General features: G+C 40.6%; 1 protein-coding gene across 3 annotated transcripts in view; it reads left to right on the top strand.

The window, feature by feature from the left end:
• GALNT1 (polypeptide N-acetylgalactosaminyltransferase 1) overlaps positions 1-15,936 on the top strand; it is a 127,362-nt gene extending 111,426 nt beyond the window's left edge. For 2 of the 3 annotated variants that reach the window (XM_032603587.1, XM_032603586.1), the window contains 3 exons: positions 8,460-8,558; positions 9,262-9,396; positions 14,570-15,936. In XM_032603587.1, coding sequence (XP_032459478.1) covers positions 8,460-8,558; positions 9,262-9,396; positions 14,570-14,716 — 381 coding nt within the window. In that variant the 3' untranslated portion in view covers positions 14,717-15,936. Of the gene's footprint in view, positions 1-8,459; positions 8,559-9,261; positions 9,397-10,876; positions 11,055-14,569 lie in introns of all 3 variants that reach the window. The other variant, XR_004345523.1, reaches the window with a different exon arrangement.
• Positions 15,937-16,782: the final 846 nt, after the last annotated feature.

Here is a 16,782-nt window from a genome sequence, read left to right as displayed (position 1 = left end):
CATCTTCAGTTTCCTTTATTAATGTTTTATAGTTCTCAGCATATAAGTCTTTCACCTCCTTGGTCAGGTTTATTCCTAGGTGTTTTTTTTAAATGCAGTTTTGAAAGGGATTGTTTTTTTTTTACTTTCCCTTTCTGATATTTCATTGTTAGTGTAAAGAAATGCACCCGATTTCTGTTATGTTAATCTTCTGTCCTGCTACCTTGCTGAATTAGTTCATCAGTTCTAGTAGTTTTTGTGTGGAGTCTTTAGGGTTTTATATATATAGTATCATGGCATCTACATGTAATGACAGTTTTCCCTCTTGAGATGTGGAGGATTTCATTCTCCCTTTTAGCCACAGCTTCCCATCCACTGACAGCACAGCAAATGTCCCATGAGGAGAATGGCCTCATATTTGGGGCTCCTCTGATTTTTATTTTGTCATGCTAGCCTTCACATAACCAGCATCACTGTGCTCTTTCCTTGAGGAAAAGGCCCTTTTGGGCCACACCCTGTCCTCAGCCTGCACCATCAGCAAATGTCCTTACTGAGGAAGACATCTGGTGATTGTCAGCTCACCCAGGGAGGGCTCTTCCCTTTCTGGGATTACAGTTCACCTCACCCTAATTGCTTCCATTGCTCTCTAATAGACTCAAAAATAGGATTTCTGCAATTTAGCTGTTTTTCCCTCTACTTGTTGGAGCAGAAGTGTTGGACTACTATGTGTTACTACTGAGAAAGTGCTTTTCCTCTTCTTTACTACAGTGCAATACCTCAAGCCAGGGGGCCATAAAGATTCTGGTTCTCCTTTCTTAATAATCTTCTAATTCCCCAAGGTCCCTCTTTTTATTAGGTCAAGGCAGTGATTTTCAGTTTTCTGATTACAACCCAGAAGTGGTTTATAAATCAATTTAGCTACTTATGGCCAACATTTTTTAATTGCTTAGGAAATACTGTATGAAAGTGCATTGCTTATAGTAAAGAAATTTTGTTTTTACTGGGTCTGTCTGCAGTTCGTTGCAAATCTTTATAAACCTTTAAATTATAAAATTGACTTTTTGAAGGCATGTGAATCCAAATAGAAAGAAAGAAAAACTCAACACTTTTGTGACAGGAATTGATAGAAGGGCAAAATTTTCTTTGTAAGTCACAACAGGGAATGATGATTTGTGTGGACAGGTCCCACCCCAGGACTGAATCTTCCTGACACTCAGGAAAAGTCGACCCCCACCCCCACCCCCGATCTGCAGGAGGTTGTCACTTCTTCCTTCCTTTCATTCATTCAACAAATATTTGCATACAGACTATTTGATAGATACTATTTTAAGTACTGGGAATACAGTGAATAAAATAAAGTCTCTGCTCTTGTGGATCTTACAGTCTCTGGAGGAAGACAGATTTTTCTTTTTTTTTAAATATTCACGGTGTCAGGTGGTGGTAAGGACAAAGGGGATAGAATGACTTGTGGGCGGGAGTGGTGGTGCTCTTTTATGTGGAGTAGTTGAAAAAATCCTCTCTTATAAGGTGATTTTTGAGCAGAGATCTGAAGGAAGTGAAGGAGCAAGTCAGATGAATTTCTGGGGAAAGAGTGTTCCAGGCACAAGGAAAACAAGTGCAAAGGCCCTAAGACAGGAATGTACTTTGGCACATTCCAGAAGCAGCAGAGAGGCCAGTTGTCTGGGTATAGTGGACAGGGGGAGAGCAGAAGAAGATAAGGTCAAGACGTAGTGAGGGCCAAATCACATAGAGCTTGTAGGCCATAGTAAGGACTTTGGGTTTTGTTCTGAGGTGGGAAGTTGCAGGGAGAGATGAGCAGACTTTCACTGAAAAGGATCAGATTGTCTGCTATGTCAAAAAGAACTCTGTGGGAACAAGAGTAGAACTGGTGTATTGGTGAAAGGAAAAGAATAGCCAAGGATTATATTAAGATTTTGACTGAGACTCTGGGGCAGTGAAGTTGGCCTTACTGAGATGGGAAGGCCTGTAGAGCAGGTGCAGAAGGCGCTCAGCAGTGCAGTCTGGGACATGTTAACATTTGATCCAGGTAAAGATAGTGGATAGATATTTGCATTAAAAACCCTGCAGCTTGGACAAAAGTTTGCGATGGAGATCTAAAGTTAGGGGTTGGCAGTATATAGGTGGTTTTTAAAACCACAAAACTTCATGAGAGCACCTTGGGGGGGAGTGAATGTATTGTAGATGGACAAGAGGACTGAGGACCAAGCCATAAAAAACTCCACAATTTAGAAATTGTGAAGGTGAGAAGGAATCAGCCAAAAAGATTGAGAAGGAGAGAGCATTGAAATAGGAAGAGAGGGAATTCCCTCGCAGTCCAGTGGTTAGGACTCTGTGCTTCCACTGCAGGGAGCACGAGTTCTATCCCTGGTCAGGGAACTAAGGTCCCACAAACAACATGGCATAGCCAAAAAAAAAACAGTTACTATTTCTGAAATAGGAAAAGAACCACGAAAGTGATGCCCCAGTAAGTGAAGGACTTGCTTCAAGAAAGAGGGAAGTAATCCATCGTGTGGAACACTGCAGAGAAAGGAGGGAGACAAGTCCTGAGAACCGCCGTTGGATTGGTGAGGGAGACATTGTCAGGAGGCTCCATCTCACTGTGTCAAGTGGGTTCCGGTAGAGATTGGTAGGGACAGAATCCTGATGGCTTCACAGGAGATCAGGAGAAGAGGAAGTGGAGATCATGAGTGTGGATAAGAAATTTTGCTGTAAAGCTGAACAGAGAAATAAGTGGCAGCTGGAGGGGTAAATGGGGTTAAAGAAGGGTTTTTCTGTTTATTTTTGCTAAGATGAAACTGTGCTGATGCCAAGGACACAAAAGAGAAAATGTGAAGATAGAAAAGAGCCGCTGCTTGCAGGAGTCCAGGAGTCACGTTTAGTAGGTGGGGGAATGGGCTGTGGTGCACAGTGGAGGTAGAGGCTGGAGGGCGGGCAGTTCATCCACGCAGCTGGAAGGAAGCGGGGGCCGGGGCCAAGTCAGGCGAATTGTGGGTTGAGAGCTGGAGGCTGGTAGTTTGAGGTGGGAGTGTGAGGGACTTCTCTGGTGAGCTTTGTTTCTTCAGCTGAACACAAGATCGTTGGCTGAGAGTAAAGAGCGGGTGTTGGTGATGGGGGAAAGAGGAGGAGATGTAACGTGGAAAAGTAGGATGCAGTAGAGCAGCTAGATCACAGTGGGGAGCTGCGCGGTGGTGAGTTAGAAACTGATCAGCCTGGTTGCAGTGTCTCCAGTGCCAAAGCGAGCACAGACTCCTTGTTTGTCCTTGGTAGTTCCTAAGGCTACTTCATGGTTAACCTGAGCTCCCTGCCTCTGAACTTTGTTGTGGTTTAAGGAAGTCACCTCAAACAAGCGAGGGTATGCGGAGTTCCTTGTCTCATTAGTGAGTATCCATTCCCTTTGCTGGAGCCTCATTCCAGTCAAGAAAGGCCCAGCATGGGTGATGCCATGGGAAGATTGATAGCAGTTGCTTGCCTTCAGAATAAAGAATGAGGAGCTTTTTTTTCAGAACTGACCCAATTTTGGACAACACCTAGGCATTGTTAGCTAGGTCAGAATATAGGCATATTACAAAGAGCCACCTGTCTAACACACAGTAGATGATTGCCTAGGCAAGCTTGCCTTTTACCTGCCTCTTGCCAGCCGTCTTTCTATATAAGGAACAGATTTTACCCTCTGTGGCCTGCTTGTTATTACCTTAGTAACTAAGCAGCTGGTCTTAAGCATTTATGTCCTTAATACTAGGCCACACTATCAGGTCGAAGCTCTGATTTTGGGACTGGGGTTGTTCTCGAGCACCAGCCAAAGTGCAGCTAGGGAGCTTGTGCTTGTGATAGCTCCACCTCTGTGAGCCTTCCTTTGCTAGGACTGGAATTTAGCCTATCAGGTACCTCTTGTCATGTTACAAGGGCCCAGGGAAACCTGAAGTCATAGGATTTTAGAGCAGAAAGGGAAATCGGAATGTGTACATTTAGCACGTCTGGCTCCACAAAGTCTGGCTCTCATAGCTCCTGTAGGGACCTGGAACTGAATAAATGTGTTTCATTGTGATATCTAGTTGTTGTTAATCCAAGAGGTGAATTGTCTAAACAGCAGACACAGAAAGCAAATAATCCAGACTCTTACAGGTTAGCCAGGCTTATGACTGACCATTTACTTTTCCACCCTAAAATTTACTGAGCATGAACTTTATGTCAAGCACCAGTCTGATGCTTTACAAATATTAACTCATTTCCCAGCACTCTGAGATAGGTGCTATTTTCCCCCACTTCACGGGTAAGTAAATTAAGGCACAAATAAATGGTTTAAGCAACACGGCTCAGGTCACAACCACAAAATGGAAGAGACAGGATTTGAACACAGGCAGTCTGGCTTGAGAGCTTGTGCTCTTAACGACTAACACTCATACCCTTTCTCGTATCTAACCAGTATTACCCTCATGGCAGAGAGGGAAAAAGTAAATCTAGATTCCGTAATAGTAGATTCCAAGAATCCTTTAACTGCTTACATTGTCTACCCTAATGAAGGTGCCAGGATTCTGGAGGAGACTATAGCAGAAACCAAGAAACTTAGGCTCTGATTTCTTGCCTGGTTTCCCAGGAATGAGTGCATTCACAATCATCAACTCATAAGGTTGAAAATAATATTTTAGTGACAGCTGTTGTACACCTGAGTTAAGGAGAACCAGCAGCTATTGTGGACCTACTAGGTGTCGGTTTCTGCTGGGTCTCTGTATGTGTTACCTCGCTAAGGGATCTCAGCAAATGTGAGAGAGAGTGTTATCCCTGTTTTACAGATGAGAAAATGAGGTTTGTACAGCAACATTTCCCACTTACTATGTTCTAAAGAATGCTGGTGTCTGATATCTCTCAAGGTGCCTGTTAGAAAGGCAAGGGATAGGGGAGGAGGGGTGGATTTTATGGCCAAAAATGTTTGGGAAATGCTGCTTTATAAAAAGCAGCATTATATCCTTCTGTACTATCAGTCCCTGTCCCTACCAAGAGTCTATGTTAAAAGACTTTGAGAAGTCCTTCAGTAAAGAAAACCTATTCAAATTTGTTAATCTGGTATTTCCCAAACATGCTTGATCACAAAATCATTTTTTCAGTGGCAGATACTGAAAAACAGTTTATTCAGTTGTTCAAATCATGGTTTTGGGAATCACTGTCTTAGAGTACTGACCTGCCAAGGTCGCATGGCAGGTGGAGCCGGGCGTGAGGCCCAGCTCTGCGTGTCCCCCGACCCTGAGCTCTCATGCCTACCCATCTGCCTCCAGACACCTTGAAAGTGCAGCTATTTTTCCCTGACTGCATCATTCAGATATTGTTATGACTTTTTTTAAGTGTCAGATTTTGAGTAGCCAAGTCTGGTACCTATTTCCATTCCAATATGAACGTTGAAACAAGTATTATCACCACCATTCCATAGTTCACTAGAAAGCTGGTAATTGGTTACATAGCCTTAAAGCTGTATAGAATTACCATTTTGAACATCTGATTCAACTTTTTTTTTAATGTTCCTAATTTTTCCCTTCCCCAGACTCTTCAAAGTTAACTCCCACCAAAGAAACCTATTAAATGATCTACTGTCTCCTGACATCATAAAGAACAGAATTGTTCCCAAAACTCACCCCTAGTCATCCTGGTTTTTCATGTCCTTCAAAAATCATCTCACACACTCTGTAGGTGAGGTAGCCCACATGTATTACTACAAAGGAGGAGGATATTCCCTGAAAATTGTCTTCGCTAGCAATCTAACGTGTGGAAAAACCAGCCTGAAGAGCAGCTCAAAGATGCCACTTTATGCGTTGAGCCAGACAGAATCCTCTCTGCCCAGGGACCAAACATCACAGCTCCCCTTCTACAGAAGTTCCTTCCTCACCGAGTGTGCGGGGCTTCTCTCCATCCCTCCCCTGCACTTTGGAGAAGTACCATCAGGCCCCACCAGAGGCCCACCCACGCTCTGACCACCCGTCTCAGCTGGGCCATGTCTTGCTGATCAAGGTTCATTGTCACCAAAACAGTTGTTGGGAAGTAATGGTTTCCAATCCTTGGAGAACTCTACTTTTAACATCTAGTTGTCAGTAGTATCCTCAAGGGTTGGAGGCTCAGATCTCTTATGTCAGAAAACAATCCAGAATTGTTCATAGGAATGGTGTAAGGGTGGTATAAGCTGTTACAGGTAAAACTCATAGAACAATGCCTAGTGCAGAGTAAGTGTAATTTATTTGCTGTAATTTTTAGCAACATCAGTTATGGAAACAGAATAGCCAAAGTTGATTTATTATAAGATAGTTACTGAGTGATAGGAAGTCCAATTACATTTGGGGAGAATTTTATTTTTTATTTTTTTATTTTTTATTTTTTTATTTTTTTGCGGTATGCGTGTCTCTCACTGTTGTGGCCTCTCCCGTTGCGGAGCACAGGCTCCTGACGCACAGGCTTAGCAACCATGGCTCACAGGCCCAGCCGCTCCGCGGCATGTGGGATCCTCCCGGACCGGGGCACAAACCCGCGTCCCCTGCATCAGCAGGCGGGCTCTCAACCACTGTGCCACCAGGGAAGCCCGAGAATTTTATTTTTAAAATTTTTATTAAGTTTGATAAAAGATAATTATTTAACCAAAAAAACCCATTCCATGTGAGAGGGAGAAGCTGACAATAATGTTGGTTCTTCCCTAATCATTTCTGTGACATTTATCACCTTTCTTCAGAAACCTCTACATCTATATTTGAAAGAAAAAAATTGAGGAAAACAAAGGACTGGGGAGTTTGTAACTTTTTCAAAAGTATAAGGAAATAATTGTTTTATATGAAAGACTCACCTTGTCAAAATTTGAACTAAATTTTTTGTCAAGTAAGATAGCCATGATCATCAAGTATTAATTGATTATCCATTAAGGTGAAGAAAGGTGTGTTTTATGTAAAATTGTATCTAACTATAAAACCTTTTATAAAATCTATTTATGAGGTAATAGGTTTCTGCTTTAAAATAACGGATAAAAAGATGATGTGCATTACGTGGTAAAAGAATTCCTGGATACTGATGTGATATGTTACACCCAGGAAAAAAAGGCCTTGGGATTTCCAGCTTGAATAATTTGACAGCCTGTGGGATTATTAATAAAACTAGGGGTATCAGGGGAAGAGCGGAATATATGGAGGAATGATGATGGAGGTTTGTTTTAGGTAGCACTCCTCAGGGTCAGGGGTGGAGTGGCAGGGGTATGTTAAACTGTTCGGGTGAAGAAGTATTAGCATTAAGGAGTTGGAAAATCCTGTTCTTGCATGAACTGAGTTTGAGGTTTTGGTGGAAGAGCCAGACGGAGTTGACTAGCGATAAGGCGGCAGCACAGATTATTACTGTTTCTGAGTCCACTACGTGCTAGACTCCCAAGTAGGTATGTGGATGCACCGTCTTACCCAACCTCAACATAAAGCTGACTAGTCTTTCTTAGGAAATTGTCCTCAGAGGGTTTGGATCATTTGGACTTAAACCCAGGCCTCTCTTTTGCCAAAGCCCCAGTTCTTATTCTGATCCTCTGGGAATAATACAGTTATTCATACTTATGCTATTGTATCTTTATAAGAAAAAAATGCATCTGGACTTGTTAGTGCCTTATTAAAATAGTGGAATAATATGTAGACTGTACATGTTTATAAAAATAAATGGGTTATTTGTGGTTTTAACTTTCCCCCCAGTTTATCTGTCACACACAATTACTCCTTTTCTATCTACATGACATGACAGATAATAGTTTGTCCCACTTCTCCCTTCCGGCTTACCTGCTGACAGTACCACCCATGACAACAGATTTAGAACTTTACAAATGTCTATTAACTTGCCATATGCTTTTAAACTGTAGTGGTTCAGAGGAAAAAAAATATATCAGTGCTTAAAATATTCTTCCTAATTCAGATGACTGATTCAACTTTTTTTATGCAACTGACAAATAACTAATGGAAGAATGGTGTTTACACTACACACCATGCTTAGGCTTTCCAGTTAAGCCAAGTTCCAGGTTCTTTGCTTAGAAAATACCCACCTTGAGCCTCCTAAGAAGCCATCAAAGTAGTTATCAATAGTAATGCCCCCTTATCTTGGTGGCAAACAGTGTCCACAGGGAGCTGTTAAGTTGCTTTAAATTATTAGGCAAACTAGAGCTTACTGAGTTAAATACAAATCATAGAAGAACAGTTTGGGATGAAAGAAAGAAAGAACTTAAAGGATTTCTCCATGAAACACAAAAATTACTTATATAAATAGTAAGACCTTTCTAGATCACAGAATCTTAGATAGCCAGACAGTGATTTTTTTTTCCCTCCCAACTCATAGCCCTTACCTAAGGAATTAAGAGATTTAGTGGGAAGTTTAGATCGATTTTAATGTGTGTGTTAGATATGTATGTGTCTGTCTAGTTAACCTCTCTAACTCATGATATTTTTCATTATTCATTGTCCCCCTAGATACGAAATGTGGAAACAAATCAGTGTCTAGATAACATGGCTAGAAAAGAGAATGAAAAAGTTGGAATTTTTAACTGTCACGGTATGGGAGGTAATCAGGTGAGTATTTTAGTAAAGCTTTAAAGGGGTAATTTTTGGATTTGTTTTCATCTTCTTCCTTTTTTATTTCATGACATCATTCAGGAAATATTTTCCTACCTTTAAAGAGAAAATAATAAAGACCTTTAGGAGAATAGAGCCTTCAATCTAATGATTATTTTTTAAATGAAACATTTGTAAAAGGAAAGGCCCTCTCAGGGCTTCCCTGGTGGCGCAGTGGTTGAGAGTCCGCCTGCCGGTGCAGGGGACACGGGTTCGTGCCCCGGTCCGGGAGGATCCCACATGCCGCGGAGCAGCTAGGCCCGTGAGCCATGGCCGCTGAGCCTGCGTGTCCGGAGCCTGTGCTCCGCAACAGGAGAGGCCACAACAGTGAGAGGCCTGCGTACCGCAAAAAAAAAAAAAGGCCCTTTCTGAGAACTGTGTTTACATTGTTGTACATGAGATTTATTCTGCCCTTTTTAGTCAAACAGGTGACAACCCTTGACAGTACACTGTATATACAGAGAACTTAAGATCATTTTTTTTTTCTTCTCTGCAAAGATAGTGGTGTCTTTTCTGAGTCATTTATTCTCCATTACACTAATAAAGTTCAAAAAGCATGTATCTTGAAATACTTGTCTTTTTCTCTGCCAGATTCTTGGGCATATAAAACGCTAATTTATTTTGCTGTTAAAGCTTATATGTGTGCATTTTTGTTTTTCAGGTTTTCTCTTACACTGCCAACAAAGAAATTCGAACAGATGACCTTTGCTTGGATGTCTCCAAACTTAATGGCCCAGTCACAATGCTCAAATGCCACCACCTAAAAGGCAACCAGCTCTGGGAGTATGATCCGGTGGTAAGTTATCCAGTTGAATATAGGAATAAAATTGGGTGTCATTGGGTGTATTGTATAAAATACTTTATATCTAAAAGAGTGAATTCTTGTGGAATCTGCATATGGATCAAATTGTTCTTATATTCCAAGAATTGACAGATAGGAAAAGCAATATAAGTAAAATAAACATGTTTTAATCTCTCCAGTAATTAAATTAGAATTGCCTCCAGTCCCTGGGTCCTTGTTGTTTCTATGTAATGACTCTTCCCTCCGTATGTTCTTAAGCTTTGCCAGCCACTGTGGTAGAAATGGAACGGTTAAGTAAGCTTTTAAAATTACCGAATTAAACATTGAGGTAAAAGGTGAGATTTAATTAATGAAATTCTCTGGCTCAATGATTTTTCAGTGACATATATAATAAAACTATTTGTCTTTGCTTTCCTCTGGAGCCACTCCCTCTCCCCACCTGCTATATGTTGTACTCAAATAGAGGTACTTAAAAGCAATCAAAGCATCTCCAGTAAACCTCTCTTCCTTTCCTCATACCTGGCTAACCTCCCAACTTATGCTTTTTTGCTCTATGGTTCTGGAACCAGCACCAGCATCTTCAGTATGCCTTTCTCTGGTTCTTTTTCTTCCGCTTACAAGCACTGGTTTTCTTCTTCATGTTGGGACAGACTTTTGTTCCTATTTTATTTTGTACATACCATCCTACTTTTCTCCTGTGCTGTATGATGGTGAGTGAATGGCTGGCACTTGTGCCTCTGGTTCTTCAACCTGGCTCCTGCCTTGGTCTGACACTATATAGAAACAGCCCCTGGATGCAAAGCCAGGACATTCCCATCTCTTTTTCTTAACTTCTCTGTAGTATTTACTATTGCTAAGCAGATGCTCTTTTAAAATCCTCGTATCCATTGGCTTTAGATGCACTACTGTTTACCTTCTTCTCTTCGCTTTTTCTCTACTTCTTTTGTCTGCTTGGCTCACTCCGCTGCTTCATTCTACCCCCTCAGTGGAGATGTCCAAACCAAGTTGTGACTTTGGCTGTCTTTTCTCCGTATACTGCATCACATACAAACCCTGGTCTACTTTTCATCTTCAACCAGCTATTCCCTGAATGTATCCTGTACGTTCCCACTTTACATTTAAGATCATACAGTTCCATCTGCCTAACAAATCCTGCCTGTTCTTGAGAGCCCAGAATTGACATCACTTCCATGGATCCCAGCCAGAAATTAGCTCTCTCTGTCTTAATTACAATTGTCTCTGACCCCTGTAATTCTGTGCTTCTTTGTAGTTATTTATCTACCAGTCTTTTTCTCCACTATTAGTTAGATCCTGGAGGGCAAAGACCATGTTTTATAAATCCTGGGTCTCCCTTCACAGTATCAAACTATAGTTTAAAAAAAAAAAAGTGTGTGTGTGTGTGAGAGAGAGAGCGCGAGCGAGCAGTAGCTCAGTTAATATGACTATTGGAAGTGGCCTGAATATTCTGTTGCAGGGTTTTCCATGGTGCATGCTGTTGCCATTTTGGATGTAGCTGCCCCAGGTCCTGCAGGATATATGGCATCTCTGAGTCCAGACAGTAAATGCCAGTGGCACCCCACAGTCATTGTGAAGCCAAAATATTTTGAAAATTAAAAAGCCTCCCAATTGTATATGTTCATTGAAAAATGATGGTATGTATAATTAGGTAATATAAACCTATTTATAGTAGCATGAACAAATAGTGGTTTAGTTTTTTCTTAAGTCTGGATGTAAGTGGCTTCTGGCATGGATTCAGTGATACAGTGATGTCAGGGATAACGTTGCAGCAATATTCTTGGCTTTTTCTTGTGGCCTCTAGAAGGCTGCTACAGTGCTCACCGTCACACCCCACTCAAGACAGGAAGAAGGGAAGAGCAACGTTGCACTACTGCTTGAATTGCTGTTTATCAGGAAAGCCAAAGCTTTTCCTGGATCCCCTGCAGCAGGCTCTGCTGTGCCCCATGGGCCAGAACTTCATCTCATAGTGATCCCCCAGCTATAAGGGGAGGCTGGGAAAGCAGGCATTTGCATTTCCAGTCTTTATGGTGTGATGTGGCCAGGAGACAGGGAGTGGGAATGGCCATTGGCAGACTGTGTATAAGATACACAGTCTACCACAGCAGTTATTCAAAAGTAAATGTTTGCTTAGAAATTAAAGAGCTAGAAGTGATTTAGGATATTTTGAAAGAACCAGTTATGAGTGTAAAGTTTTAAAACCCCTGGAGCACTCTGCAAGGTGTCTTCCCTGAGATTAAATTCTAGTATTGCCGTCCGGGTTCTCCCAGAAGCAGACTCCACTCCAAGGTTAGTATTCAGGATGTTTATTAGGGAGCATCCTTTAGATCAACACCTGTGAAAAGGGAGACAGAAGAATTGGCAGAGGGAGGAGTCAAGCTGCGATGTGGGTCCCACAGTCTGAGCTGACTGCACAGGGAGCTCCGGACGGCCCATCAGAGTTGTCCTGCCTCCATCAGTTGAAAACTGCAGTCTGGAAGAGTAACACTTAGGTCAGTAATGTATAATCTAAAGTCATGAAATCTTAGATTTCAAAGGAACCCTAGAAATAAAATTCAGGACATTGTTTTTAATACATGTAGACATTGAAGCCCAGAATGGAAGTTAATTGCCCAAGGTCACAGAGCAGGTAAATGGTGTTACCGGATCTCAGACAGACCTGGGATTCTTAATCCAGGATTCTTTGCACAATACCATACTGTCTTCTATTAAATTTGTATATTATATCTTTAAGTCTTTGTTTATAGTATACATTGCAGAGAGTTTACGACACCAGGCTCTTTTGCTTTGACTACTTGTAGCTGTCCTTTCTGGAATGAAAATGTAGATTTTGACACAGTTATATCTAGAGATTAGAGGTAGAGGGCGGCAAATTATTTGTTTTCTAGGTTGCAGGTGGACTTTATGCGATGATAACTATAGCTTTCTTCCTCCTTTCAGAGGTTACAAATTAGGCTGTTGCCTTAGTTACACTCTTTCTGTGTGGAAACTAGTCCATGCTGATGGATCCTCTGCTGAGTACGGTGACCACAGTCCCCACAGAGTCACGAGCCACAGAACTCTGCCCCTGCTGTCAGCAGCCAGAGAGCTGTGTCTGGAACAGGGCTCTTCACCAGAGTCCTGGTCTCCTGAAGGGATGTTAGCTTCTTGAAATTATAGGGATTCTGTCTTAATTTTGAGCAGTTAATACCCAGCATGTATCAATAACCTCTTTGTTACAAGTTTATTTTAATGATTCTCAATAAGTGAAATGACATTTTTAAAAGTTAGGGTGATAAAGACCAATTTCCCAACTAAGTTTTTTGTTGTGTTTTTTTGTTTTTATTAATACTGACAGTGGGCCTGGTGAAGTTGGCCACTCAGAGAAGCTTTGAAGGGCCTTCTGGAATGTTTGGGGGGTTCTTTTTAAAGTGCTTTGTTTTTGTCTTACAAATGACCAAAGGCCTTAGCAGCAAGCTGTGTGCTTCAGCTCGGCGCTCTTGGGGCTGCCAGACTGTGTCCGCGGCTGCTCAGGATGTTGTAGTGAGCGCCTCTGAGCTGGGCGGCACTTTCTGTTCATTATCGTAACGTTTCCGCACAACTCTAGAAGTATCCTTGTCCCCTTGTCCCCATTTTATAGATGAGGAACCTGGGGCTGAGAGAGGTTTTTGCTCAGGGGCATGTTGTTGACATGTGACAAATCTGGGGTTCACTATAGAAATGTCTGACTGCAAAGTGCATCCCCTCAAAACAAACTACACAGCATCTGCATAAAAGTAAAAACAGCCCCAGCCATGCTGACTTTTCCCGGTCTTTTTATGTATGTATGTATGTATGTATGTATGCATGTATGGCTGCGTTGGGTCTTTGTGCAGGCTTTCTCTAGTTGCGGAGAGCAGGGGCTACTCTTCGTTGCGGTGCGCAGGCTTCTCATTGCCGTGGCTTCTCTTGTTGCAGAGCATGGGTTCTACAGCGCAGGCTCAGTAGTTGTGGCGCATGGGCTTAGCTGCTCTGTGGCATGTGGGATCTTACCGGACCAGGACTCGAACCCATGTCTCCTGCATTGGCAGGCAGATTCTTAACCACTGCGCCACCAGGGAAGCCCTCCCCGATCTTCTTGTTATGCATTTATTGGAGCTAAAGTAAAGTATCTTAACACTGACCCTTCGGTATTACTGAAGTCAGTGTTGAGAGTAAACTGTGACATCTACGAATGTGCACTGCCTTTTGCCAGCTTCCACATGGACCATAACACAGAAGTGACTGAAAGCTAAAGTAGCTGTATTGTATACAGTCGTTAGGTTTTGCTTTGTTTGAAGTTCAAATAGGTACAGAAGAGGCCTTATGAAAATGACATGTTCCTTATGAAAATTAAATGAGATAAAAGAATTACATTAAAATAGAGCTGTGAGTAAAAATGTGTGAATAAATAAACATATTTCCTTATAGTTACATACTTATTAGGATAACGCTTAATGCAAATTCCTACATAGCTGCTTTGGAGTTCTTCACCTGACCGGGGCTTGGTATCGGATTCATTAGTATGGTCAGTGTGTGTCTGTTAACTCTTATCTGTCATGTTCTTTTGAAATTATCCTAAAAATCAGCATGACAGCATCAAGTCCGGAATGCAGACAAGTAGAGAGGAAGGTATATAGCCACATCTGTCAGCCACTTATTAAGGACTGTTGTATAAATCTTACGATTTCGAGTCTTCAAAAAGACCTGAGTTTCTAAAGACTTGAAACTTGGAATCACAGAATTAATTTGAACAGCCTTATCATGGGAAAACGAAGCAGTTTTGAGATAGCTTTTTGAAAATAGGTTGAGGATCCTAAATTAGGAATCACTAATCTGATCACTTTTTTAGGAAACTGAAGCACAAAAAAGTAAAATTTCTCACAGTATTACAGAGCTTATGGCAGAATTGGGACTTAGAATTGAGGTCATCTGACTGCAAATCCAGCAGAATGCACTGTACCCCCAGTGCCTTTCTCCCCCGACGTAGCTCTTAATGCTGTCTTTACACAGATACATTTCTCCATTGTCTTAAGTAATATTTCAAAAACAAAACCCTTTTCTACAGAGGAATTTCATAATCACAAAAAATGGTTGAGGTGTTTTGGTTTTGTTTTCCACTTTCATATTAAGACTTCTTTCCTGTCATTTTCAGAAATTAACCCTGCAGCATGTGAACAGTAATCAGTGCCTGGATAAAGCCACAGAAGAGGACAGCCAGGTGCCCAGCATTAGAGACTGCAATGGAAGCCGGTCCCAGCAGTGGCTTCTTCGAAATGTAACCCTTCCAGAAATATTCTGAGACCAAATTTACAAAAAAAGAAAAAAATAAGGATTGACTGGGCTACCTCAGCATACATTTCTGCCACATTCTTAAGTAGCAAAAAAGGAAAAGTGCTTTCCTCCTGCAGGATGTAAGGTTTATCAGCCATTAAAACTTAAACTGCTCTCTCTTTCACTAGCCTGTGAACCGGCCTTCCTGTCCAAGGACGTGAAACTACGTTAGTAGCGAGATTGTGCACACTGATGTTTACAAGATTAAGAGTCTTTCATCAAGAATCATTGTAAAGAATATTCAGACTGAAACAATCTACGAAATGTGCTTTCCAGAGAGCTGCACCTTTTATGGTTTGCTTGCACATCAGTCATTTCTGCTGAATGTGCTGTTATAATGAAGAGATGTCCAAGATTTTTTTTCTGATTAGAACTGGTAGCCAGTATATTAAATATTGATATAAAAATAAATGAAAAAGAACTGGAACCAGATTCAGAATCATGAAAACATTTTTACAACAATTAAAAAGACTATATTAAACAGGGTTTAAAGGAAATTAAAACAGAACTATGAGAAGTACAATTTGTTATAGTATAGTATCAAATTTCTATATAGATTTTATACCTCAGTGGGGGAAAATAACTGATTCCAATGACATTTCATTCTGTTTTCATCTGTGATAGTCACGGATGCTTTTTTTTTCCTTGGGGTGCTGAAATTGAGCTGAAAAAGTGGCTCCTTGAACGTAGTTTTAATTGCTTTCTACAGTTGTTTTTTTTATTTGGTTTGTGGGCTGTTGGAATTGTAATTTTTAACTGCCTTCAAAAAATGGAGATTTAAAATAATGTCTGGTTTCACTGAACAAGTTTGATATCTCAGTTGCTCTTGGGTCAACTGGCTTGTGGACTTTCTCTCACACGCAAATTTCTTATTAGATTTTCAACTTCCTAACTTGATTCAACTGATTATGTTTAATACCCAAGATTCATACTACTGTACTACAGATTTGTTTTCACAGCAATAAATCTTCTGTTCTTTGTTTATGATTCCACTCAATAGACGGCCTGCAGAAGTGATTTATTATTTGGGTATCTGGAGATGAATACGTTTGATGGTTTTTTGGAAAAAACTTTTTTCACTCCATACTCAGATGTGCTTCATTGTCAAGTGCATATTTAGATTAGGTTCTTGAATTGTAATGTTGATCTGCTGCTTTTTTTTAATAAAATTTGACTGAAAATGTTTAATTGGCATTTTTTAATGAGTTAGCTGAAGAAGTGCAGCTATTATTCCGTATTATTAGTCCTGCATTTCTTCCCTAAATTGCATTTAGGTTAAATCTGTTTTATTTTTCTGATTTTTAATACAAGATAACCTGAGTATTGATTAAAGTTGAGTATCAATTAAATTGTTTTAATCATCGAAAGAAAATCTGATTGATTGTGACATTTTTCCTGATACGTGAAGCAGTCCATTGGCAAAAGTGCATATATTTTTCTTCCTATTTGTAAGATTATATTTAATGATATTTTCTTTGTCAAAAGCTCTCACTGCAGGCAGTGCTACTTCTTGTGCCTAAAAATGTTTCTGAAAGTTGTTGCATCACTAATGATGCTTGCCAAGTTGAGTGTACAGAAAGTTTCTCATACCCTATTCGTTAATATCAAGCACATGTGGATGCTTTAGGGTGAGGCTGTAGTACAGAATGCACAAATTTTGTCCCCAGGAAATCTGAGACAAAGGAGGTGCTGGATGGGGTTTTTTTCCTATTCCATGAGCTGTGTTAATTCTATCTTTGGTAGGCCTTATGCTTGAATAAACCAGATGTCTAATCAATAAATTATTTTCATGCTCAGAATTTCAGGTTTTTGTACTCTAGTGTAGGTTGGTCTTATTTCTTACTGTAAGAAAACTTAACAGCAATGTGATTTAAGGTTTTGTTGTGTTTTTTAAGAGGGGGATGTGAGTGATTTAATTCATGGGTACTTTTAGAATCCGATAGATAATCCCATTGCCTTTATTTTTCTAATTAAAGAATTCCTAAGTACTTTGAAAATATAAAATATTCCTGAATAGTTTTGCTTTACATTGGT

This window comes from Phocoena sinus, chromosome 14 (genome assembly GCF_008692025.1).
Source record: "Phocoena sinus isolate mPhoSin1 chromosome 14, mPhoSin1.pri, whole genome shotgun sequence".
Taxonomy (NCBI): domain Eukaryota; kingdom Metazoa; phylum Chordata; class Mammalia; order Artiodactyla; family Phocoenidae; genus Phocoena; species Phocoena sinus.
The sequence above is the reverse complement of the archived record's forward strand: the minus strand, read 5'-3'. Positions and strand labels throughout refer to the sequence as shown.